The sequence below is a fragment of the Myodes glareolus genome, chromosome 5 (assembly GCF_982192425.1).
Source record: "Myodes glareolus chromosome 5, mMyoGla1.1, whole genome shotgun sequence".
NCBI lineage: Eukaryota > Metazoa > Chordata > Mammalia > Rodentia > Cricetidae > Myodes > Myodes glareolus.
The window spans coordinates 25,856,920-25,882,569 of NC_142030.1; the positions used below are offsets into that span (position 1 = coordinate 25,856,920).

A 25,650-nucleotide genomic window follows, 5' to 3' on the forward strand; every position below is an offset into this window, starting at 1 on the left:
CTAGAACCTTCCCACCCTCGCCCACCAGATCTGTGAGGAGTTCCGCAGCATTAGCCGCAAGATCTATGAGAAGCCCAACAGCATAGAGGAGCTTGCTGAGCTCCGAGACTGGATGAAGGGCATTCCTGAGAAGCTGGTGTTCCTGGAGGTAAGGCAGACACACCAGTGCTGGCTGTCCAGGAAGCTGGAGGTGGGTGATGCATTAGGGGCCCAGGAGCTGGATGCCTAAAACTATTGATCAGAACTTGGGGACAGGCAGAGGCTGGGGGAGCAGAGCCAGGTGGTGAGGTAAAGCAGGTATCCAGGGACTGGTAGGAGCCAAGGGTTATAGGTTGGGGTTGCTGTGGAGATTTGGACAGTCAGAAGGTCTGAAGGCATAGGTCAGAGGATAGGAACCAGAGATATGGTGGCCATGGCTCTTGGAGCCCTGGGCCTGGCTTTAAAATCTGTTGAAGCTTGCCCTCTTGAAGAAAGCACCTTCTCCCTGCCCCATCCTGGCCACTCCAAGTAGCCCCTCCCCAGCACAGCTCATCATCCCCTGCTCATGCAGGAGCGGATTATAAAGGTCATGTCTGACTACGACGTCATGGACGAGTTCTTGTACAACCTTACCACAGACGACTTCAATGACAAGTGAGCAGGGAGCGTTGTTCCCGATCCTGGAGGCTTGGCGGGCAGCAGGAGAGGCTGAGCCGGTAGACAAGCCAGATCCAGCCGTTAGCACGTTTTTTTCACCCTACCCCTACTCACACCTACCTCTACTCACACCTACCCTTGCTCACACCTACCTCTGCTCACACCTACCCTTGCTCACACCTACCCCTGCTCACACCTACCTCTGCTCACACCTACCCTTGCTCACACCTACCCCTGCTCACACCTACCTCTGCTCACACCTACCCTTGCTCACACCTACCCCTGCTCACACCTACCCCTGCTCACACCTACCCCTGCTCACACCTACCCCTGCTCACACCTACCCCTGCTCACACCTACCCCAGCTCACACTCTAGCTGCTTAGGTTTGGGGCCTGGGCACCTGGAAGGGTGGCCCTTTCTTTCTATCCTATTATTTCAGCCATGGCATTTTCCCACGTCCTAATCCTCTTCCCTGCCAGGTGGGCTGCCAACAACTGGCCCTTTAAGATCCTTGGGCAGATAGAGATGGTGCGGCAGCAGCACATTGAAGATGAAGAAAAGTTCCGCAAGATCCAGCTCATGGACCAGAACAACTTCCAGGAAAAGCTGGAAGGACTGCAGGTGGGGTTTGGCTTAGGGCTCTGCTAGGACCTGCTCCCCATCACACACACACACACACACACACACACACGCATGCACACACACACGCACACACACACGAGCGTGCAGTTGTACTACGTCTTGCATTTAGAAGATGCCATGTCAGTATATGATGGATGACCGGATGGACAGAAATTTAGCAATAATGGACACAATGTTCTCGATTGTATGACTGGCATCCCAGTGGGCAGTGAGCACAGTGTTCAAGAAACGGTGTTTGTTCCTCAGTCCTGTAACAGCCTGCCTGTGACTTCTGGCAAATGGCTCACCACAAAACAAATGCTCTGGGCCAGGAGTCAATACCCTGGGTATGTGGAGTGCATGCTTGTTGTAGGACTCAGATACATTTGACCTTTGCTCCCTGACCCACAGCTGGTTGTGGCTGGCTTCTCCATCCACGTGGAGATTGCACGAGCACACGAGATTGCCAACGAGGTGCGGCGAGTCAAGAAGCAGCTGAAGGACTGCCAGCATCTGGCAATGCTCTACAACAACCGCGAGCGCATCTTTGGATTGCCGATCACCAACGTAGGCCTACTGTGGGCACCTTGCCTCACTTCCCAAGGTTTCAGGAAGCAACTTAGATCTACAGCCATAGTAGAGCCCAACTACTACAGAGCGATCCTCGGGAGTGCTGGGGTAGAACTGAGCTGGCCAAGGGATAACGATAACCTTCCTTGGCTCTCAGGATGGGAGAGGCAGTAGAAACAAGCAAGAGGCTTCTGAAGGTCATCCTAGGCCTTGGAAGCTCAGCATCCAAAGCCTAGATTTAGCAAGAGAAGGGACTGGGTCCGTGGGGTAAGAGTGGGCAAGAGTGCCAAGAACAAAGCAAGGAGGACCTGACTGGTAGAGATGGTGTGGAGAAAGCCCTGTGACATTCTGACAGCCCTACCCTCTGTCCTGCAGTACGACAAGCTCACAAGAATGGTGAAGGAATTCCAGCCGTACCTAGACCTCTGGACCACAGCCTCAGACTGGCTGCGCTGGTCTGAGAGCTGGATGAATGACCCGTTGTCAGCCATTGATGCTGAGCAGCTGGAGAAGAACGTCGTCGAATCCTTCAAGACCATGCACAAGTGTGTGAAGCAGTTCAAGGACATTCCAGGTATCTGAGGACGTTTACCAGTGGGACCAATGCAAAGTCAGGGCTTGATAGTGTTCGTTCTTCCCTGCTCAAGGCTGGTCAGATGCCATGATATCCAGCCAGCCCTTCCCTGGAGCCCCCGCCTACCTATCCTCTTCCCTAGACTGACTAACTTCCATGCCCTCCCGCCTACCCCACAGCTTGCCAGGAGGTGGCTTTGGACATCCGGGCGCGTATAGAGGAGTTCAAGCCATACATACCACTGATCCAAGGCCTGCGCAACCCTGGTATGCGGAACCGGCACTGGGAGATACTGTCCAATGAGATCAACATCAATGTCAGGCCCAAAGCCAACTTGACCTTTGCCCGCTGCCTCGAGATGAACCTTCAGGACCATATTGAAAGCATCAGCAAGGTGGCTGAGGTAGCTGGCAAGGAGTATGCTATTGAACAGGTGGGTACTCAACCAACAGCAGGCCTGATCCCACCTGGCCCCTGCTGAACAAGCTGGTCTTGAGTTCTTGCAATGACAGCCATTTGGAAGGACAACAGCAATGGCTCCATCCCTAGGGTGAGGGTACATCTTATTAAAGGTTAATAATACAGGTGGAGGTATTGGCATAATACCCACTGCTGCTCTAGTACTCACAATACCCCCCATTGCTACAGTGCTCATAATACCCACCGCTGCTACAGTACTCATAATACCCACCGCTGCTACAGTATTCATAATACCCACCGCTGCTACAGTGCTCATAATACCCACCGCTGCTACAGTGCTCATAATACCCACCGCTGCTACAGTGCTCATAATACCCACCACTGCTACAGTGCTCATAATACCCACCACTGCTACAGTGCTCATAATACCCACCACTGCTACAGTGCTCATAATACCCACCACTGCTACAGTATTCATAATACCCACCACTGCTACAGTGCTCATAATACCCACCACTGCTACAGTATTCATAATACCCACCACTGCTACAGTGCTCATAATACCCACCGCTGCTACAGTGCTCATAATACCCACCGCTGCTACAGTGCTCAGTTTCCCCCTTGGGACTAGCAAAGGAGCTAATAGCATTATCATCATTTAACAGATGAGTACAGAAGTCAAGAATGTAGCCAGGCTTGATACATGAGTTTAATTCCCCACACTGCTAAAAATTAATTAAATTAATTAATTACAGAATTTTAAGGCTCAGGGAAGTCCAACAGTGGCCAAAAATAACACATTCTTTAGGAGTGACCTCACTGCCCAGTTCTAGTCAGACAGCACAGCCGCAGCCCTCTCCGGGAACTCAGCTCTGACTGTTCCCTATCTCAGGCTCTAGACAAGATGGAGAAGGAATGGTCATCCATCCTGTTCAACGTGTTACCCTACAAGGAGACAGACACCTATATTCTCAAGAGCCCAGACGAGGCCTCCCAGCTTCTCGATGACCACATTGTCATGACCCAGAGCATGTCCTTCTCGCCGTACAAGAAGCCCTTTGAGCAGCGCATCAACTCCTGGGAGACCAAACTGAAGCTGACCCAGGTGGGCCTTCTTCCTTTGTTCCCCCACAAAGGAGCACTGCTCACCAAGTGGCACTACAATGCATCTGGTGTAGCCCACTGCACCTGCTCCCCCAGCTCCTGGCTCGCTCTCCCTGACAAGCCCCCATCTGGTGTAGCCCACTGCACCTGCTCCCCCAGCTCCTGGCTCGCTCTCCCTGACAAGCCCCCATCTGGGTGTAGCCCACTGCACCTGCTCCCCCAGCTCCTGGCTCGCTCTCCCTGACAAGCCCTCATCTGGGAGTCGGTGCCAGGATGGCTCCATCCATGTACGGTCTAGCTACTGAAAGAGGCAGCCGAGGCTGTGGAGAGAGTGAAGCTTAATTAAACAATGTGGCTGCCTAAGTTTGGGACAGTCTGGTCATTGGAACTTCATGCGCTGGACACTGTGAGGCCCCCAGGCACCTCGGGATCCTTTTCCAGTCTGTCCTGAGCCTCCCATTTTCATCCCATTTGTGATACTTTGAGGAGAGGGGCCAGGGTGCTTCAGACTACAGCTCTCTTGGGCTTTTAAGACCAGAGGCAGGAGCTTCCCACAGAGCCCTAGAGAGTAGGTCTGAACGTGTGTCCCACACAGCCTTTTCCTTAAGTCCTTCTTGGATGTTGTACATATGCCAGTGAAGGCCAGAAGTCAGGTGAAGGGAGACTATCTATACAGCATCGATCACAGGCCTCCCTGCTGTGCTCACACTGCCCCCCCACCTGTAATTCCAGCTCCACCCCCCTCTCCGACTCACCCATACCAGCCTGCAGGATATTTCCAATGAGACCCTTGCTCAGCGCCCCTTAATGGGGCTTCACACATACTGGGCCCTTAGTGATCCAGGAGTAGAATGACCACTATTGTATTCCTCAAGAACAGAAGGCCCTGTCCACTTGCCCTGATCTTGGTGCCCATTTAAGCCTGACATGGACCTGAAACAGAGCTAACCATGGTGCTAATCATCCATCTCTCATGAGCAAAGATGAATGAATCAGTCTGCACTGATGGGAGAAGATGAGGTAAATCCCAGGTGGGGAATTGGGAGGCAGAAAGGAAATGGCTCCGTGTGACATCATCCAGCAGACACTGGCTCTGGTGTGGGTGCTCTGCCCTGCACTCTAATGGGGTAAAATGTCTCCATCATGGATTCTGACTCCAGCTAGAGTCCCCAGCTCTGACAGTGCACACCCTGCCCTGTCTTCCCAGGAAGTGCTGGAGGAGTGGCTGAACTGCCAGCGGTCCTGGCTCTACCTGGAGCCCATCTTCAGCTCTGAGGACATCACCCGGCAGCTGCCTGTGGAGAGCAAGCGCTACCAGACCATGGAGCGCATCTGGAGGAAGATCATGAGGAATGCCTATGAAAACCGGGAGGTGAGCCTAACCACACTGCTGGGTACTTCTCGGTCTTTTCTCTTCCTAAACAAGAATTAAGGACCAATCCGAAGGCTTCGGTTGTGGATCATGTTCTTGGAAGTGGACTCCTGGTACCACAGATGCCCCTCAGAAACAGAGGCTTTAACATTTTAGAGATCCCGCCCAGTCATGCAGCAAGACAACTCCTTAGCCTTATTACTCTTTTTTTTTTTTTTTTTTTTTTTTTTTACTACAGCATGGTTCTCGGGCTGATGGAGGCAATCACTAGCCCAGGGATCCATTTCCTGCCCCCTATCCTCCCTGACGGTGCCTGGCTGGGTCCTGTCTGCTGAGTCCATCCTGCTCACTCCTACTCTCTCCCCGGCTGGGTCTGGTTCCTGCAGGTGATCAATGTGTGCTCTGACCAGAGGCTGCTGGACAGCCTGAGGGACTGCAACAAGTTGCTGGACCTGGTACAGAAGGGCCTCAGCGAGTACCTGGAGACCAAGCGGAGTGCCTTCCCCAGGTAAACACCACAGCCTAAACCACTTGGTGGGCCCGCTAGTGCTCCGCCAAGCCAGTCAGCACCAAATCAGGCTATTGGGGCGGCCAGGACCCAGCAAGTCCACCTGACCTTTCTCATCACCCCTGTTCCCCTGGAAGATTCTACTTCCTGTCAGATGATGAACTACTGGAGATCTTGTCGCAGACAAAGGACCCCACAGCCGTGCAGCCCCACCTGCGCAAGTGCTTCGAGAACATTGCCCGGGTGTGTAGCTCTGCCTGAGGCTTGACCAGTGCATTAGAGTACTCTCTGGAGAAGACATCCCTCCTCTCGTGCCAACCCCTCTTAGAGATAAGATGGCAAGAGTGTCCCTGGCCCTCAGAGACATACCTGGGGCTCGTGGGAAGGAGGTTATAGCTAAAGAACCCACCTCTCCCCTTGAATCTGGGAGTCCTGTGGTCCTAACTCAGCCAGCAGCTCTTGTCCTTCAAAATCCTGAGATCTCTGAGGGGTGGAAATGCAGAGGGCAGGCCTAGCCTCACCCCAAGGGCTTAAACACAACCTGAGAAATTGCTGTTGGAGAAGGCCCAGTGAAGGCCAAACACTAGGGGTGCCCCTGCACAGGCCGAATTAGCTCCAAAGGGGCAAGGGTCTGGCCAGGTCAGCCTAGGGCTGAGGCCAAGCCCTCTGGCACATCAAAGCAACCCACTCCTACCCACCCCCATTGCCCTCAGCTGCTCTTCCAGGAGGACCTGGAGATCACACACATGTACTCAGCAGAGGGTGAAGAGGTGCGGCTGTCCTTCTCCATTTACCCCTCCAACAATGTGGAGGTCTGGCTGCTGGAGGTGGAGGGCAGCATGAAGGCCAGTGTGCGCGACATCATCGAGCAGGCCATCAAGGCCTACCCCACAGTGAGTGCAGCCTTCCCGCTCGGCAGCCTCCAGAATGACCCCTCATCTGTGCCCCTCTGCCCCAGCCCACCTCCACCTCCAGAGGCTCGGCGCTTAATATCTGCTGTCTTCCTGAGGGAACATTGGAATCTAGACCTTGAAAGTCCAAAGCGAGGACAGGGACGGGGCTGGCAACGCCTGAGCCAGTCAAACGGATATTGTCTTTGCAGATGCCCAGAACTGAGTGGGTTCTGAACTGGCCAGGCCAGGTGACCATTGCTGGCTGCCAGACATACTGGACAATGGAGGTAGCCCAGGCACTGGACGCTGGCAACATCAGTAGCAAGCTGTTCCCCCAGCTTTCCAAACAGGTAGGGTTGAAGAAGATTGGTGCTCCCCACATCCCAATGCCCCACACCAGTTCTCCTACCTGGAAGAGGGGAAAAGGGAGATCAGGGCAGACCAAGATCAAGGTCTAGATCATGGCAGATCAGATTCTGTGGCACCAGCAAGAAGGGACCTAAGGAGGGCTCCGAGACTGGGCACTGCCTCTCCTAATGGCCTGTGAGGCAGTCAGTAGGCTCTTCCTGTACCATCCCTTGGACGACCCATGCTCCTTGCTTCTCACCATACTCCAGACTCCCTTCCCAGCCCTGAACACACTGATGGCACTGTACAGCACAGAGCCGGGTGCTATGTGTTCTTCTTGGCACAGTCCTTGCCCTCCTCCCATCCCAGACTCCAGAATATAGAAGCTGCCTGTGGCCGAAGCCTCCCCTCTGTGTAAGGGATGAGGGGCTCCCTTTAAATCTCAGATCTCTATAGTGATTTCCCCATTCTTTCAGCTCAGTGACCTGGTGGCTCTGGTGCGGGGAAAGCTGTCGCGCATGCAGCGGGCAGTACTTTCGGCACTCATTGTCATTGAGGTCCATGCCAAAGACGTGGTGAGCAAGCTAATCAGCGAGAACATAGTCAGTGTACATGACTTTGAGTGGATCTCACAGCTCAGGTGAGGGCCAGAATGGGCGAGGCTGGGGTGGGAACATTGGCAATCACGTGACGTTTGTCCCTGACCTCGAAGCAGAGGAAAGATAAATAGGGGTATTTTTGTGTCTTTATTCTCTAAAACCACCCCCTCTTTTTAACTGTATACCTCCTCAATGGTCTTTGGCTCCATGTCCAGAAATCCGTGTGTCTGCATTGTTAGGTACTACTGGGTAAACAATGACCTGTATATCCGAGCTGTGAATGCTGAGTTCATCTATGGCTACGAGTACCTAGGCAACAGCGGGAGGCTGGTGATCACACCCCTCACCGACAGGTGAAGGCCCCTCCCCGGCTGGGTTTTGAGTAAGGGAAATGGATAGCCCCAGGTCAGCCCACTCAGTGGGTCGCGGAACAAAGCATGGCCAGGTGTAGCAATAGGACAGGAGAACTACACAGGTAGCAGCCCCAGACTCCAGTCCTGACCCCTGGCAGTCAGGGCTGGCATACCTGGCCCTGAGAGAGGAGCGAGAGCTACTGAGCCATGGGGCCCTGAAGGGGGAAGTACCTTGGGTCTGTGGAACAGCCCAGGAAGGGAATCACCCAGGATGGGTGTGGCTTGTGCCCACCTCTTTCCCTCCCACAGGTGCTATCTGACCCTGACTGGAGCCTTGCACCTCAAATTTGGAGGTGCACCAGCTGGCCCAGCTGGCACAGGGAAAACAGAGACCACGAAGGACCTGGGAAAGGCCTTGGCCATACAGACAGTTGTGTTCAACTGTTCTGACCAGCTCGACTTCATGGCCATGGGCAAGTTCTTCAAGGGCTTGGCCAGGTGAGGCTGGGTACACCAAGGCACAGGGAGCCGCGTGGGAGAGCACTGGCTAAGAGGAGCTCACAAGGGACAGGGTGAAGTAGCAGGAGTCAGAGGATCAGCTCAGCGGGCTAGGGCTGGGGCAGCCAACGAGTATAGTTGGGCTTCCTCCCCAGTGAGATCAGAGGGTTGTTGGAAGGAGGTACCAAGTGAGCACATGCCCTACCCAAATGCCTTATTTGGCTTAGTGCCGGGGCCTGGGCCTGCTTTGACGAGTTTAATCGGATTGACATCGAGGTGTTGTCTGTGGTGGCGCAGCAGATCACCACCATCCAGAAGGCACAGCAGCAACGGGTAAGCATTGGGCACCCTAGAGGGATGGCACTGCCCCCATCGCCCGGAGTGCTTTGTCTCGAAGGGTTTTATAGTCAGTTCCAAACCCCACCTCCTTACCTCAGCCTGTGGTGAGGTAAAGGGAGCCGTGTCCTAGACCCTGGCTCATATGGAAAGTCCAGGGCCCAGCCTTGTTCAGGGTAGCCAAGGATCTTGCCCAAGGGACAAGAGCTGAGAAGCTGACACACCCCCACTTAAAGTCATGCCCTAGGTTCTGTTCTGGGCTGAATCTGAGTCAATTTAAGTAAATCTTAAGGGGCCAGTCATGACTGAATAGTGGATGTAGGGAACAAGCAACTGTTGTGGAAACCCCTGAGGAACAGGGCCAGGCCCTAGGGGCCCATGTGGGATCATTGAGACCTAAGGTCTTAGACCAGATCCCAGGAGATCTAACCAGATCAGTGGCATTTGGGAGGAGCCCAGTCAGAGGAGGGGAAGGTCTCTTTAATGTGGGCCAACCCCTGAATCCCATCTACAGGTGGAGCGCTTCATGTTTGAGGGTGTTGAAATCCCCCTTGTACCATCCTGTGCCGTGTTTATCACCATGAACCCAGGATATGCCGGCCGCACAGAGCTGCCTGACAACCTGAAGGCAAGTTCAGGCCCAGGGTGACCAGAAGGTAGCAGAGCTCCAGTCTGAACCCCTAGGATGCTAAGCCTCTGCCCGGCATGAGGAACTGGGATTCTCCGTGGTGGCGCTCCTGTCCAGGGAACCCATTGGACCATACCCAGCTACAGAGTGGGGGCCCTGGGTTTGTCTTCAGGGTGTGGGGGAGTCTGGGATTCCTATGGGGTAGGGGGGAGGATCTGACAGAAGGTGCTAAGGTGGATGTGTGAGAAAAGTGGGAAGACAGGAAGCAAGAGGAGCCCTCTCCTGGAAGTGCCATGGAGAAGGTATTCATCCATACAAAGCAGTTCTTTCTTTCTTTCTTTCTTTCTTTCTTTTTTTCTTTCTTTCTTTCCTTCCTTCCTTCCTTCCTTCCTTCTTTCTTTCTTTCTTTCTTTCTTTCTTTTTTTCTTTGTGTGTGTGTGTTTCAAGACAGGGTTTCTCTGTGACTTTGGAACCTGCCCTGGAACTAGCTCTTGTAGACCAGGCTGGCCTCAAACTCACAGAGATCCACCTGCCTCTGCCTCCCGAGTGCTGGGATTAAAGGTGGCAGCATGCACCACCACTGCCTGGCTGCCATTTCTAGTAGTAAGCACCGCACAGCCACTGTAGAGAGGAAGCCTTGGTGCAGCAGATATGACACAGAGGAGAATCCTAGCTATGGATCAGATAGTCCAGAGAAGGAGTAAGTCCCTGGGTGGGCTGTGATCTATCTGCCTTTTACATGTGTGCTGTACGTCCAGGCTCTCTTCCGACCTGTGGCCATGATGGTCCCCGATTATGCTATGATTGCTGAGATCTCCCTCTACTCCTTTGGCTTCAATGAGGCCAATGTACTGGCTAAGAAGATCACCACTACCTTCAAGCTGTCCTCTGAGCAGCTCAGCTCCCAGGTAAGGCCCTGGTTAGTTCCACAGTCTCAGACTGAAGCATTGCCGTCTACTGCAACCTCCAGAGCTGTTCCAAATTCACCTTCTGTGAGGGAGAGATTCCGAATAGGCACTCTTATATGCCAGAGGCTTGTAGGGCTGATGAATTAGATGGCACTAAGGCAGCCCAAAGAAGGGGCACCTAGCCCAGGCTACATGTGCAGACCTGTGAGGAAAAGGACATCTCAGCTACAAGATAGGAGACAAGGCATGGCCAGGTTCCATGTGGGAGGAATGCTGACGACAAGGCAGAACACCGAGCAGGACAGCACCCACACATGCCCTTTCCTGTGGTGCCCACAGGATCACTATGACTTCGGGATGAGAGCTGTAAAGACTGTCATCTCAGCAGCTGGGAACCTCAAGAGAGAAAACCCCACCATGAATGAGGTGAGCTCTCTCCACAGAGCTCCCATGTCTCGAGAGGGCTTCAGGAGGGTCCTAGCCCTGGAGAAGCACACAGCCCACCACCCTGAAGCCCTTACCATCCCCTCCTACAGGAGCTGATCTGCCTTCGGGCCATCCGGGATGTGAATGTGCCCAAGTTCCTGCAGGAAGACCTCAAGCTCTTTGCAGGGATTGTGTCTGACCTGTTTCCTACCATTAAGGAAGAGGAGACTGACTATGGCATCCTGGACCAGGCCATCCGCAAGGCCTGTGTGAAGAACAACCTCAAGGACGTGGAGGGTGAGCTCCAGTCCCGGGATTCCTGCAGACCTTGGCATTCCAGTCTGAGCAAGTGCTGGCTCCAGCCATCTTGGAGTCCAGGGTTCGGAGACAGGGACAGGGCGGTGCTGTCTCAGGGTCCCTCACTACTGACCAAGATGCCCCTGGACTCGTCTTTACTAGTGCTCTCCACCGACACCCCACAATTTAGGTCCTCTATGGTAAGAGCCCTCCCAACCCAAAGTCCTCTCTCTAGCCTTGCCTCATCCAGCAGCTGATTGTCTTAGTTAGGATTTCTATTGCTGTGACAAGGCAATGTGACCAAAACAATTTGGGAAGAAAAGGGTTTATTTCATCTTATAATTCTCAGGAAGTTCTGGCAAGCACCTGAAAGCAGAAACTGAAGAAAAGGCCACGGAGGGGTGCTGCTTACTGGCTTGCTCCCATGGCTTGCTCAGCCTGCTTTTTGTTTCTTTTGTTATTCGAGACAGGGTTTCTCAGTGTAGTCCTAACTGTCCTAGAACTCACTCTGTAGATGAGAACTGGCCTTGAACTCAGACATCCACCTGCCTCTGCCTCCAGAGTGTTGAGATTAAAGGTGTGCACTACCAGTGCCCACCTGGCCACAGCCTTGCTTTCTTATAGCACCCAAGACCACCAACACAGGGGTGACACTGCCACAGTGAGCTGAATCCTCCTACATCAGTCATTAATGTACCACACACTTGCCCACCGGCCAATATGATGGAAACTTTTCTCAGTTGAGTTTCCCTCTTGCCAAATGACCCTAGTTTGTGTCAAGCTGACACACACTAGTTGAGGCTGTCCGTCCACCCCAGCTTGGCTGCTGGTGCAGGAGGACACCTCAGCCTGGTCACCACATGTCCATGCAGCTTGTATTCTTGATCCCTACAGTTTCCTGGCACAGCTGCTCCTTTTCTTCCCAGTACCTCCCAGAAGGTCCTTAGGGGTGGGGACCCTCTAAGGAAGGTGTCTGGCTGTACAGCTCTCCACTAGGGTCTTGACCAGCTGATTTGCTTGTCTCAGCCCTCCAGGGCCCCTACCTCAGTGCTTCCTGTGTCTTTCTGTTCCTTGTGTAGCGTAACTCCCTTCCCTGGCCACCTCCTGCACTTATACTCAGCAAGTTCGTTAAATCAAGCCCTGGGCTCTTCTCTCCCCCCACAGCCTTAGGCCAGCCCTCATCATTTGCAGCCTGTCCCTTTGGCAGGAACCCCTGAGTCTGACAGAAACACAACCATCCCAACACCTTGGGGAAAGCAATGTGCTCTTTCTGAAGGCTCTAACCGACTGGAATTCTGACCCTTGCAGTTCACCTCGCGCTGGAAAGTACTTGCTCAGGGTGGTGCTCTCATGAAACTGGGTAGTCACTTCAGGGAAGAAGTTCATTCTGAGGCCCATAATGGCTGACCACCCAACTAGCTGATGTTAGGCAATAGTAACAACAATAATACTGGCTGGCATCTAGAGAGGTTCTTCTGTGTGCCCTGTAAGCCCTGTGCTTGGTGCTTCCCATGCCCCTACCTAGGCTTTCTGCTGAGAGCTTAAATTCCCAGTGGCCACTGGGTGTTACTGCTTTCCCCATTTTGCAAAAGAAGATACTGAGGCTCAGGGGATCCAGTGGCACACCTAAGGCCACACAAGCTGGCCTCAGAGACACAATTCAATCCTATCCTCTAAGCCATATTCCCCCACCTTGTCCCCTAGGCTTCCTGATCAAGTGCATCCAGCTCTATGAAACCACGGTTGTACGGCACGGCCTCATGCTTGTTGGGCCCACAGGCTCTGGCAAGAGTAACGTAAGCAGAGGGCCTGGGAGGGTGTCTCCAACAAGGGCATCAGCCTCTGCCTGTACCCCATCGGCCTCTGCCTCCCTGCCCTCTGAGAAGCCAGGAGGTTCACTTTCTGGTGGTGACTCCACAGTGCTACAGAGTCCTGGCGGCTGCCATGACGTCGCTGAAAGGGAAGCCATCCATTAGTGGCGGTGTGTATGAAGCTGTCAACTACTATGTGCTCAACCCCAAGTCCATCACAATGGGCCAGCTCTACGGGGAGTTTGACCTGCTCACCCACGAGTGGTGAGTGGCCCCCAAGTTGCTCCAGGGATGCACTCTCAGGCGGCCTGCAGTAGCCACTGGGAAATTCAGCTCTCAGCAGAAAGCCTGGGGTGATAGCCAGCGTTCCACTTCCTCCCTCCGTGACTTTCCTCAGTTACATCATTTGTACAGTGGGGACAATAATGGCAGTGTTGCTGTGGACGGAAAGGAACCTAACGCATGGAGTGTGCCAGGACAGTGGTTGGCATGGATGAACGCTCCTTGCTCCCAGGCTAGGGCATGTATTTTTAGGGAGGGGAGTGGGTTTGGGCGAAGGGCAGCTGAATGGAAACCTTCTTAAATGCTAAAACCTGAGGATCTTTTAAAAAAAACCACAAACAACAAAAGTCCTGAGCATCTTTTCTGTTCTATTTCTCCAAAGCCACCATTCTCCTGTTGGAAGTATCTCCTTAGCTGGAGTGCTCCATAAACCCGGTAAGGGTGGGCACTAATGATGAGAGTCACTTCCTCTTTCGGGGTGGACCTGCTTACTTCCCCAGCTCTGTGCAATGGTCTTTCCCATGCCTACCCCAGACTCATGTGAGTGGCCGTGGGGTCCACAGGCGAGCCCGGAAAAATGCCCCATTGAAGACAAAAGTTTACTGAACTATATCTTCCAAAGAATGCCAAAGAAGATTTTATTCAGGACCATGACCATAAGTATAGGGACTGCTGGGGCATCATCTCAGGGTAGGGGAGAGAACAGGCTCAGCTCCAAACACAGCATGGGCCAGTGTTTCTACCAGTGGGTAGAAAGCTTCTAAGAGGGCACGTGAGGGGGAAGGGTGTTTCTGACTAAACTGACCTCACAGGATCCGTAAGATGGACCAGGTGGTCGGACCTCACCTGGAGAAGGAGAGGGATGGGGAACACGAACAGGCGTGGAGGTGGGCAAGTGTGGGGTAAGGGCTTGTCTAAAGGGCTTAGCAGGGCTGGCTGCTCAGGCAGTTTATTGACGATGCACATGTGGGCCTCTGGGACTCTCAGGGACCAGAGCCTCTTTCTCTAGCATATAGACCTTCTGAAAACTGAGCCTTTCTTGGTTTCTGAAAGCGCGCTTGGCCCTTCTCCTGTTCTTCCCACCTTCCAGAACTAAACGTACCCCCACCTCTACTGTTGTCCCCCACCATTGGGTCACCACCACTGACTTCCGTTTAATGTGACTTCTATAGGACCTCAGCAGAGAGGGAAGGATAGAAATATGTTTTCATTATTTCATGTTACACTAAAAGCCCAGTTTTCTCATTGTAATTTTTGAATAGTAGAGATATGGAAGTGTTAAAAAGATAAAAACCAATGATCACAATACATTATATGTAAAGTAATATCCAAAAAATAGCTTTAAGAAAATCAATTGGCAGGTCATAGATTTGTCAATACATTTGTATCTATATGTGACTTTAGAGTTTTATTCAAAACATAGTAGAACCCTGGCTGTCACCACCCAACGCCATCAGACTTTTCACTTTCTGTAGATTCATTTCCCTGAGGTCAAGCGCAATCTGTAAATATTAACTGGAAAGTTCCAGATATGCAGAATGCATTTTAAATTGTACATCAGTCTGAGTAGTAGGAAGAAATCTTGTACTGAACCATTCCACCCCACCACGGGAAGGGACTCAGCCTTTGTCCAGTGAGGCCACGCTGGATACACTATCTCCCCATTAGTACATATTAGGAACATCAGTTATCACATTGACTCATGGTTGCTCTCCTTAGATTTAAATAACCCCTATTTTAACTATGTCTCATAGTGTGAATTTTTACTACAGTATCCTATTAACAGTTGTTCTGTTCGTTAATTTACTTAAATTATAAATCAACTTTCTCATACATATTTATAATAGGATAAAACAGCTGATATATAGTATTATGTACTATACACAGTTTCAGATATCCACAGTGTAGGGGTAGGGGAGGATCTTGGACTATAGCTCTTGAAGATAAACTAATGTTTTTAAGTAAGAAACCTGCTTGTTTGTTTTTTTTTTCAAAATTGACCAGTGCTTCAGTAACTGCTTAGCAAACACATCAAAAGCTACATCATATTAGTGTATGAAGACAGTATGATGAAACCCATTATTAAACATAACTAATACATGCTAATAAAAATTTTTTAAGGTAAGAGCCAACTGGGTGACCAGGTTTCCCTGGGAGCCATTTGTGTCCACACCCCTGAGTCCCTGGCACCTACAGCTCTCTCCTCAATGGTTACAGGACAGACGGGATTTTCTCCTCCCTCATCCGAGCCGGGGCCATTGCTACTGACACCAACAAGAAATGGTACATGTTTGATGGGCCAGTGGATGCCGTCTGGATAGAGAACATGAACACAGTGCTGGATGACAACAAGAAGCTGTGCCTCAGCTCTGGGGAGATCATCAAACTCACAGAGGTGTGCTGGCTGCCCACCCACCCAGTCTTTTCGGCAGCTCGTTGGGTCTGGAGACTGCAGCATGCTGGTCAGGCCTCATCCCACTCTACCCCCACTTAACTGAGGAGCCTGGATGGCAGCACACCCCTCCCATCCCTGAAGTCCCTCCTCTAAGCCTTGTCCTATGCAGCCATCTTTCAGAAGACCTGCTTCCTATGGTGTTTAAAGCATAAGGCCATGACAGCTGCCCTACTGTCCCCTGGATTATGCTGCTGCAAGCCTCCCGGGTCCACTACACTTTTGGCCTTGTCTACCCCACCTGCACTATGTATTAACCCAGTTCTAGCAATGTGTGCAGGGGCTGGGGACTTGGTAGCACAAATTTGGCCACAGGGACCTGCTTGTTCTGTGTAGCTCAGTCTTGAGAAAGCCATGGCCAGCGACAGCCTGGCCATGAGAGCATTTCAGAATGAACACTGCACTGGACTCCTGAGAACCTGTGGCAGCTTATGTGAACCCGTGTGTGACAGGAGCTCAGAAACAGAGGCCATATGGAGTCCTATGGGGTCCCAGGCCTCGAGGAATTCCACACTGGTCAGAAAGTCCAGGACTCCCCAACCCTGGTTCTCCCTCAGGGCTCTGTGGATAGCCATATTATCAGATGAGGATCCAGGGATCCCTGAACCGCAGCCCCAGCCCTGTTCCATCCTACTGCTGCTCACAGAGCCTCCTGGCAGGGTGGGCAGACAGCTTCCCAAAGCCCCATGTCCCTTCCCCTTACTTGGGGGCAGGTAGCTGGTCCACTTAACATGTTGTATCTTGACACCAGGCAATGACCATGATGTTCGAAGTACAGGACCTGGCAGTGGCCTCACCTGCCACAGTATCCCGTTGTGGAATGGTATACCTGGAGCCCAGCATCCTGGGGCTCATGCCATTCGTTGAGTGCTGGCTAAAACGTCTCCCTTCCATAATAAAGCCCTATGAGGAATATTTCAATATCCTCTTTCTCAAGTTTCTGGAGGTAGGTGAAGTCGCCCAGCCAAAAGGATGGTAGAGTACTGATCACCGCTAGCCATGAGAGCCTGGCGCTTGTTCCCAACAGAGTTCCATCACCTTCATTCGAGCCACAGGGAAGGAAGTGATTACCTCAACCAACAGCAATCTGACCATGAGTCTCCTCAAACTACTGGACTGCTTCTTCAGACCTTTCCTACCCAGAGAGGTACAGCCCAAACAGTGAGGCTGCAGGCCTGGTCCCTCTCAGCCCCTGTTCTCCTTGCTCGGGCTGCAAAGAGCCTATGAATACCACCACCAGCTTTCTGGAAGAACAGGATTGATTCCCCACAGATCATGAGCCCACCCCATCCAATGCGTTGTAGGGAAGCAAACTACATGATATTCCCACTTAAGCTTCCCACTACGGCCCTCGACTTAGCCTGACTCTGTTCCCTTTATTTCCAGGGCCTCAAGAAGATACCCTCTGAAAAGCTGAATCACATCCCAGAGCTGATAGAACCCTGGTTCATCTTCGCGCTGGTCTGGAGTGTAGGCGCCACAGGGGACTACATGAGCCGCCTCAACTTCAGCCAGTGGCTAAGGATGAAGATGATGATGGAACATGTGAGGAACGGTAGGCCCAGGCCAGGCCTCTGGGGCCAAGGGCAGGCCACTCACCAAGACTCACGAGGTCCCTCCCTGGGTCTTGATAGGTGAAACTACTTTTCCCAGAAGAAGGGCTGGTGTTCGATTACAGACTGGATGACGCTGGAATCAGCAGCACTGAGGATGAGGAGGATGAAGAGGAGGAGGGCAAGCAGGTGGCCATGGGCCTGCCCAGGAATGGGGGAGGGTGGAGCCCCAGCCCCTAGATGAATGATGGCCACATTGAGAGTCACCAGGTCTGAGGCTGTTGACTGTTTCTGTCACCGTCCCGAACTTTACAGTCTACTGGGTGTTCACTATTGTGTTCATCTTAAAGATGTGGGAACTGAAACACAAAATAGTCCTAATCAGCCGGGCAGTGGTAGAGCTGAACTTGAGCATGGAGTTTGGAGGCTCCAGAGTGCCCACTTCCCATTCAAACGTTTCTTCTGCATTGGTGCTGAGTCCAAGGACCAGCCCACTTTTCTAATTAGCAGCCCCCATTTTCCCTAGAAGCAAGCTTCCTAAGGGCCAGGAGTATGCCTGGTATCCAGCTTTAGTGTCCCCATCTTAACTGTCAGTCAATCAGAGCTTCTGAGTCCACTATTATTCCAGGGTCAGAAAGCCCCAGAGGAGGTGACAGAAAGTCACTAAGTAGCGTCCTGCTGTGGAACTTCAGGGTACATTCGGGTCTAAGAGTCAGAACTGTCACCAGCGGGACATGTTGGTCTGGCCAAAGTGAGCCTTTCACCAAAGGAGTTTAGTAAGGGCCATGAACAAGGGAAGTCATGAAGCAAGGACAGCGAGGAGATGGGGTGAGGTGACCCCTCCACATCCAGCTGTCAGTGCCCTGGGTTCTGGTGTCCCCACTCTATTAGCATAAAAATAAACAGTGAGCACCTTTGCATCCCTGGGTTAATTCCCAGAGCATCTTCTTGCCAAGACCTAGACTGGCTGCTTGTGGAACACCACCACTCAGTGTAAACAGAGACTACTTGTTCGTTACCCACCGACCAGACCCAAATAATCACACAGAAACTATTTTAACTATATTAAACTGCTTAGCCTATTAGCTCAGGCTTCTTATTAACTAACTCTTACATCTTAAATTAACCCATTTCTATTATTTTATATTTTACCATGAGGCTCGTAGTTTGTTACCTCTTACTTCTTGGACAGCTACATGATGTCTGCCTCCTTCAGCAGTTATATGGCATCTCTCTGACTCTGCCTACCCTTTATGTATATATCCCTTCCAGCCTGGCTATATTCTGCCCTGACATAGGCCAAAGAAGTTTTGTTCATTAACCAATAAAAGCAACACATATACAGAAGGACATCCCACATCACCTCAGCAGCTGCAGTCAGGGAGTCCCCACCTACTCAGCTGTGTTTGAAGAATCTCTATTTCTGGTGGTTTATATTAAGAGCCTCCCATCCCATACAAAGAGCAGACCGCAGTAATTCCTATCTCTCTCAGCAGTAGCCCTTCCCCTAGATGTCCTTGTCAAGACCCAGACATCTTGTCCCCCTTGTCCCATACCTTGTCCCCCTGCTGTACTTAGCAATGGGGCCACAATCCGGAGTGGAATGGAAAGGGATTTTAGACCCAGCCTGAACCAGATGTGGTTCCAGGTTGCCTGGGTAAAGTGGATGGACTCCTCAGCTCCCTTCACCATGATGCCAGACACCAACTACTGCAACATCATCGTGCCCACCATGGACACCATGCAGATGTCCTACCTGCTGGGCATGCTGATCACCAATAATAAGCCTGTAAGTTACCCCATCATGCCCTGTCCCAGCCCACCCAAGGCATGGCTAGTCTTCCACACCAACCAGTTGGCGGTTCCCTCTGCATTAGTTCTGTATGTGCCCCACCTTCCTGATCGCTACTCTCCCAGGTGCTGTGCATTGGGCCGACAGGCACAGGAAAGACACTCACCATCTCCAACAAGCTTCTCAAGAACCTGCCACTGGAATATATCAGCCACTTCCTCACCTTCTCAGCTCGCACGTCAGCCAACCAGACCCAGGACCTCATTGATAGCAAGCTGGACAAGAGGCAGGACACCTCTGGCTCCTTCCCCAGCCTCACTGAACCAACTGCCTCACCTCTCCCACCAAATTCTGATCCTGGCTTTGCATGAAATGACCCAGCAGAAGCCAGAAATCCCACTAAGGGTTCTAGGTTGCCTTTCAGATCTCTCCTTGCCTCTTTCGGGATCCTCCTAGTTTTTCTGTGGGGCTTTACTGGCCACTAAGGCAGGACTGTGAACTGCCTTAGAGATAGCTATTATCCACCTTCCTCAGAAGTAGGACGCTTCTTAAAGACCTCAGATACAGATCAGCTGGTTCCAAATGTCCCAAAACAGAGGGCTGGTCATGAGGTTTGGCAATTTAGAGAAGGCTAACATTTAGTAAGGTGCCATTCAGCTGCCTCTTGGATTCTCAGAAGACCTGGTGCCCACGGGTGCTGGGCTCACACAGCCCCTCCCACAGGCGAAAGGGTGTGTTCGGGCCACCCCTAGGGCGCAACTTCATCTTCTTCATTGATGACCTGAACATGCCAGCCCTGGAGACATATGGAGCACAGCCACCTATCGAGCTGTTGCGCCAGTGGATGGACCATGGTGGCTGGTATGACCGAAAGATCATCGGTGCGTGCTATCCTGGGACAGCGGGGAGTGGGCTGTATGTGCTGGGTGAAGAGTACAGTAGGTGCAGGGTAAAGACCACTTCAGAGGTCCCCAAAACTGGAGGCCAAAGAAAAGTTTCTGTGCACGTTAACACATCCCTTATATCAGTGCTGCTGCACACTGGATCCATATGTGTATGTGTGTTTGCACGAGTGTGGGCACATTTGGGAGGCTGTGTAATGAGTATTTCCCTTGACCACTGTCCACTTAGCTGAAGGAGGGTCTCTCGCTGAACTCTGAACTTTCTGACTCAGCATGTCTAGCTAGCCACCTTACCCCTGTCTCTACCTCCTAAATTGCTGAGATTACTGACACATGGCCACACATACCCGGCTTTCATGTGGATGCTGGCATGTAACTCTTCGGAGCCATTTCCCCAACACCATAAATTACAGTTTTAACATCCATTCTTACCATGGGCAAGGGGCCCACAAAAGTCATGTCATTCTGGGAAGACCCCTGACTGACTTCCTACTCCCACTTAGGAGCCTTTAAGAACCTGGTGGACATCAACTTTGTCTGTGCCATGGGTCCCCCCGGGGGAGGCAGGAATGCTATCACTCCAAGGCTGACACGCCACTTCAACTACCTGTCTTTCATTGAGATGGATGAAGTCAGCAAGAAACGCATCTTCTCTACAATCCTCGGATGCTGGATGGGTGAGTATAGGGTCAGGACAGGAGAGGCCATGGACAAAGGCAGAGACCCAGGGCAGTTGCCACACCACAAAGACAGCAGGACAGCACTGGGCAGGAAAGAGGCACTGAGCCACTAAGTGCAGCCCCAGCTTTCCTCTTTAGTCGGCAGTTACGGCTGGCAAGTTCATGAACCTCAGTGGGTGCTAATATTAATACGTACCCCTCCAAGTCTTGAGAGTTAAGGTATGGTGCATAGCACCTAAAATAAAGCCATGGAGCAATTCTGCATATTGCACATGTGATAGATACATATCTCCATATATGCATCCACTGACATAAAGACATAAAGAACATGCTAGTGTTCGCCCAGAAGCTCACATGGAATGGCTGTAACTTTTGTAGAACAGGAAAACCCATAAAGACCAAAGGGACAAAGTAGCCCTGCTCCATCCTGGGGCTTGGAAAAAGTCCACCCAGGGTGCAGTTTCTCCAATAGCCCACCTCCCACCTGGCACAGCCCGCCATGGAATGCCACTTGGCACCATGCTGGGCAGAGAGTGCTAGAAGTCAAGCCTTCCATCTGGCCCGGGCCACCCTGTCAGAGCAAGAGCCCAGGGCTCTCCTTCATAGACGACTGGGGCAAGGGGCGCACGGCTCTGAGAAAGGATGGGAGGCAGCTGCTTGAGGAGCTTCCTGCAGGGTACAGCTGGCCATGGTGGCCAGCAAGTGACCACCTAACTCTGAACCCTGTATCTGTCCCTCGACCCTGCAGATGGACTCCTTGGAGAGAAAAGCTATCGCGAGCCCGTGCGTGAGTGTGGCCTGGGCCTGGGAGGGTGTGGAAGGAAAGGGACAACCCTGGACTCGGCTCCAGCTGGTGTGTTAACACTGGGGCCAAGGACCAGGGCGGGCCCTCCTGGGGCTCACATGGAGCTAGAGCTCGAGTCAGCATTGGCATTGACTGCCCCTCGGGTTGCTCTACCTGTCTTAGAGCCTTTCCATCCCTCGGTGCCTAGTTAGTGTCACACTGGTAGCAGGAAATGGAAGACGAGTAGACAAAGAAAGGAGTCCAATGAAATCTGCTGTCTAAACGAACCATCACCAAAAATAGCCAGCCTTCTCCAAGGAGCAGGCATGAGCAGGAGAGCGGGCAGTTTGAAGTTAGGAGGCAGGCATCCCACTGTGGCAATCTCAAGCGGCTCTAATCTGTCAGTCATGGCTCCTGTCACCTTGACTAGTATTCCCTGTTCTACTGGGCCACTCTGTCAACATATAAAGATGTAGACAGGGTGCCGTATGCCTTTCATCTCAACACTCGAGAGGCTGATGTGGGTGGATCTCTGTGAGTTTGAGGCCAGTCTGATCTCCTGGTCTATATAGTGGGCTTGAAGACAGCCAGAGCCACATAGTGAGACCCAATCTAAAAACAAAACAAAAACTTATAAGCATGTCCCAATTTCTTTTGTCTTAACCAAAACACAAAATTATCTATACCAGCCAGATCCTTTCATCATTGTCGCGCCTCTCTGCTCAGCCTTATAAAAAAAATCTGAAGAGCTCTCCTCCCACTAGCACTTCCCTATCCTCCCTGTCTTCCATCCAGTTACCTCTTGTCAGCAGTAATAAGAGTGTAGCCATACCAGTAGTCAAACCTCAGGCCTCATCTACTCTGAAAACAGCCTCTTCTTCCAGCAGCGTCTGCCAGGCCCTTCTCCCTCCCTGGGTGTACCAGTTGGCTTTGTGTTGCTCTGATAAACTAGCCTAAGGGAGGAACAGTTTCTTTTTGCTCATTGTTCCAAAGCTTCACCCATGATTGGCTTGCTCTTTGCTCCGGGCCTGTGGTGAGGAAAACACCATGGCATCTCCCAGTGGCTGGATCCACCAGCTGGGGACCCAAGCTTTAAATCACAAGCATTTACAGGGAGGCCCTTCAAACGCAAACAATCATACAAGGCTCCCCATCCTGAACTAACTAGATTTTAACCTCTTAAATATACTCTCCTCAGTCTTATCCTGGCTCAAAAGCTGAGTCATCTTTATGTTGCCAGTATCCTCAGCTCAGATTTCTCCATACATATCTAATCCCACATTTCTCAGACGTCAGCTGTGTACCTCAGACTCAACCTGTCCAAACCCAAACACCCAGATCTGTCTCCTCACTTTGGTGGTGACAGCTCCATCCTTCCAGATACTCCCAACAAGATCTTTCCCATCACACTCTTCTCAAACCATATGACAACTGTCAGAAAATCTATTGGCTATCCCCACAGAGGCTGTCGTGAGTCAACTCACCAACCTGTCCTCATTCACCTCGTCATTGGGACAGCCCCATCCCTGGTCTACCAACTCTGCCTTCACTTACCAGTGATCTAGCCTCCTTTTGCTGCTAGAGGGACCTGTTAAAACATCAAATCAAGCCAAGAGGTGGTGGTGCATGTCTTTGATCCCAGCACTCAGGAAACAGAGGCAGGCATATCTCTGTGAGTTTGAGGCCAGCCTGGTCAGGATAGTCAGGGATACACAGAGAAACCCTGTCTCAGCAGAAACAAAACCAAACAAAAATCAAACAAACAAAAAAGCCATTAGATCAAGCTGGGTGTTCTAGTGCCTGCCTGTTGTCCCAGCTACTTAGGAAGCTAAAGTAGGCTAGCCTGGGCAACACCCTGTCTCAAAAAATATACAAAACCAAGAATATAATAGCATTATGCTCTTCTTCCACTCAACCATCTTGGGCAAGCAATAGTCCAGGTCACAACAGTGCCAGGAAACATTGTCCATGCTTCACATCCACCATCACATCTCCCACTCAGCCTCCCCTCGTTAGTCTTTTACTTCCTATCCCCAGGGTGCTGTTCTTGTTGGCCCCTCTGCCCAGAACACTTTTTCTCCAGCGATGTACATGCTTGCAAGCTCACTTCTTGGTCTTAGCTTGAATGTCTCCCTTCTCAGTGTGATATCACACAGCATTTCTGTAATCACTCCAAAGCCTAACTTTGAGCTTCCCCAAACTTTGTTTTGCTGCAAGTCTCTTCATAGCATTTTCACCTGGTTACTCTCTCCGTTGATTCATTCCCAAGACCGCACTTGTTAAGGGTGACAGATGTCTGTTTGGGTCAACCTCTATGTTCATCACCTAGAATACGTTTGTTCTTCTGACCCTTTCCTTCTGCCAGTTGCGAGTTCTTCCTGTATCCCAAGTTCCCACTCTCAGAGTTCAGTTCCAGGTGGAGACAGGGGTATTTTTCATAGAACAAACACATGGGTATGATAGCGAAGAAAAGCAAGATGGAAGTTCAGCAGCTCCACAGAGGCTGGTGAGCCCCAGGTCACCCTATGCCCACCGTCGAGCCCACCACTTCTGAAACCTTGCAGGCCGAGTGATCCTTGCCCATATGTGACTCAGCACTGCTGTGTTCAGGTCTTAGCATAGACTCAACAGGCAGGAAGGGCCCAGCCAGTACCGAGCCTACTGACACCCACAATTCTGTGATTGCATCTCAGCGTCCTCACATAGCTGGATGTCAGGAATGTGGATGTCAATTTAGGGTGCACAGAACAAGAGATCTCCATTCTAAGTTAGGCACATCAGGAAGGCTTTGCAATAGAAGAAATATCTCAGGAGGGATCGCAGCATAAGCAGCATCCAAACCCAAGGGTAGCGGATGGGTGCTAGGGGAGCCAAAGGAGCACAGTTAGGGCCTGGACAACCTGCACTGGGGCACTCCTGTCTGTGTGACCCACAGCTGGGGCCCCCAACATCGTCCATTTGACGGAGCCCCTCGTGGAAGCCACCATCAGGGTATATGCTGTCATCACCTCCCAGCTGCTGCCCACTCCAGCCAAGTCCCACTACACCTTCAACCTGCGGGACCTCTCCAAAGTCTTCCAGGGAATGCTCATGGCTGAGCCAGCCAAGGTTGAGGTGAGGATCTGCCAGGCCCTTCTCCCATGCCCAAGGTGCCCTTACCATCCTCCCCAGACCTCTCCCAATTTTAGACCTTTCTAGCTAAACAGTCCCCAGCCATGATCTATCTAGGCCCTGAAGAAACTGGGATACAAAGGGTCAGGCCCACCAGAGCCAGACCTTAGCACAACTAAGGCCATCTCATTAGTCAAACTCATGTCCAAAATTGTGACCCTGGTGAGGTCTGGCAGAGAACAAGCCAGGAGAAGGCAAGGGGGTAGGAGAATTTCTAGTAGAGGCCTTACGTGCAAGAAGACTTGGGTAGAGGTGAACAAGGCGCCTCGGGGAACTAAACGTGCAGGTGTAAGGAGCAGGCAGTGGGACGCACAGGAGTCACAGTGGACAGACTATGGGTCCAGTATGAAGCTCAAATGGGGAGCCACATGGAGCCACTGGCTAAACAGCCAAAGTACAGCTAGCCCTAGGAGGTGGGGTGGCCTTTCCGGGTTCATAGCAAACCTAGAACTTCCTTAGTGTGCCCAGTTATCCTGAGGGTCACTGAAGTGGAACAGTGGGCAATGGATCCAAACAGAGAGAGAGAGAGAGAGAGAGAGAGAGAGAGAGAGAGAGAGAGGCGGGGCTTGCCGAGCAGTTAGATGTGGGGTGTTGGGAAGGTATCAGGGGAATGAAGTATCCTTCCCAGGCATGGAGATTAGAGGTTTAAAGAAAGAGAAGTAATAACTTTAGGATGCCCATGACCAGCTACTAGTGGTGGACACTGGGAGCTAGGGAGAGGGTGGCCCAAGCAGCACTCTGCAATTCACTTGGTCTTCAGTTGGCCAGAGGCACATCTTCCAACAGCTCTAGTCCCGTGAAGCATGTCCCTACCCTTTATCTCTCCCCCTGGTTCTCTGGGCCTGGGACGAGGTAGTCACTGACACCGGGCACTCACAGGACAAGGTGCAGCTGCTGCGGCTGTGGTACCACGAGAACTGCCGTGTGTTCCGGGACCGACTGGTGAATGAGGAAGACCGCAGCTGGTTTGACGACCTCCTTGAGACCCAGATGGAGGAGTTAGAGGTGGCCTTCAACAAAGTCTGCCCCTTCCAACCCATCCTTTACGGGGACTTCATGTCTCCAGGCTCAGATGTGAAGTCCTATGAGCTCATCACCAGCGAGAGCAAAGTGAGTTGATGCTCTGCTCT

General features: G+C 51.8%; 1 protein-coding gene across 1 annotated transcript in view; it reads left to right on the plus strand.

Annotated features, from left to right (window-relative positions):
- Positions 1-25,650, plus strand: part of Dnah1 (dynein axonemal heavy chain 1) — a 59,272-nt gene that overhangs the window by 16,558 nt on the left and 17,064 nt on the right. Inside the window, exons 14-47 of the mRNA XM_087906178.1 lie at positions 29-148; positions 551-633; positions 1,118-1,259; positions 1,671-1,826; positions 2,205-2,403; positions 2,583-2,836; positions 3,716-3,928; positions 5,135-5,299; positions 5,686-5,807; positions 5,945-6,050; positions 6,521-6,700; positions 6,910-7,050; positions 7,525-7,688; positions 7,887-8,000; positions 8,310-8,498; positions 8,726-8,831; positions 9,349-9,462; positions 10,221-10,370; positions 10,710-10,796; positions 10,907-11,093; positions 12,798-12,889; positions 13,014-13,168; positions 15,404-15,581; positions 16,390-16,584; positions 16,666-16,785; positions 17,025-17,183; positions 17,273-17,380; positions 18,840-18,980; positions 19,109-19,269; positions 19,707-19,864; positions 20,389-20,562; positions 21,314-21,352; positions 24,285-24,463; positions 25,400-25,630. Coding sequence (XP_087762304.1) covers positions 29-148; positions 551-633; positions 1,118-1,259; positions 1,671-1,826; positions 2,205-2,403; positions 2,583-2,836; positions 3,716-3,928; positions 5,135-5,299; positions 5,686-5,807; positions 5,945-6,050; positions 6,521-6,700; positions 6,910-7,050; positions 7,525-7,688; positions 7,887-8,000; positions 8,310-8,498; positions 8,726-8,831; positions 9,349-9,462; positions 10,221-10,370; positions 10,710-10,796; positions 10,907-11,093; positions 12,798-12,889; positions 13,014-13,168; positions 15,404-15,581; positions 16,390-16,584; positions 16,666-16,785; positions 17,025-17,183; positions 17,273-17,380; positions 18,840-18,980; positions 19,109-19,269; positions 19,707-19,864; positions 20,389-20,562; positions 21,314-21,352; positions 24,285-24,463; positions 25,400-25,630 — 5,082 coding nt within the window. The remainder of the gene's footprint in view (positions 1-28; positions 149-550; positions 634-1,117; positions 1,260-1,670; positions 1,827-2,204; positions 2,404-2,582; positions 2,837-3,715; positions 3,929-5,134; positions 5,300-5,685; positions 5,808-5,944; positions 6,051-6,520; positions 6,701-6,909; positions 7,051-7,524; positions 7,689-7,886; positions 8,001-8,309; positions 8,499-8,725; positions 8,832-9,348; positions 9,463-10,220; positions 10,371-10,709; positions 10,797-10,906; positions 11,094-12,797; positions 12,890-13,013; positions 13,169-15,403; positions 15,582-16,389; positions 16,585-16,665; positions 16,786-17,024; positions 17,184-17,272; positions 17,381-18,839; positions 18,981-19,108; positions 19,270-19,706; positions 19,865-20,388; positions 20,563-21,313; positions 21,353-24,284; positions 24,464-25,399; positions 25,631-25,650) is intronic.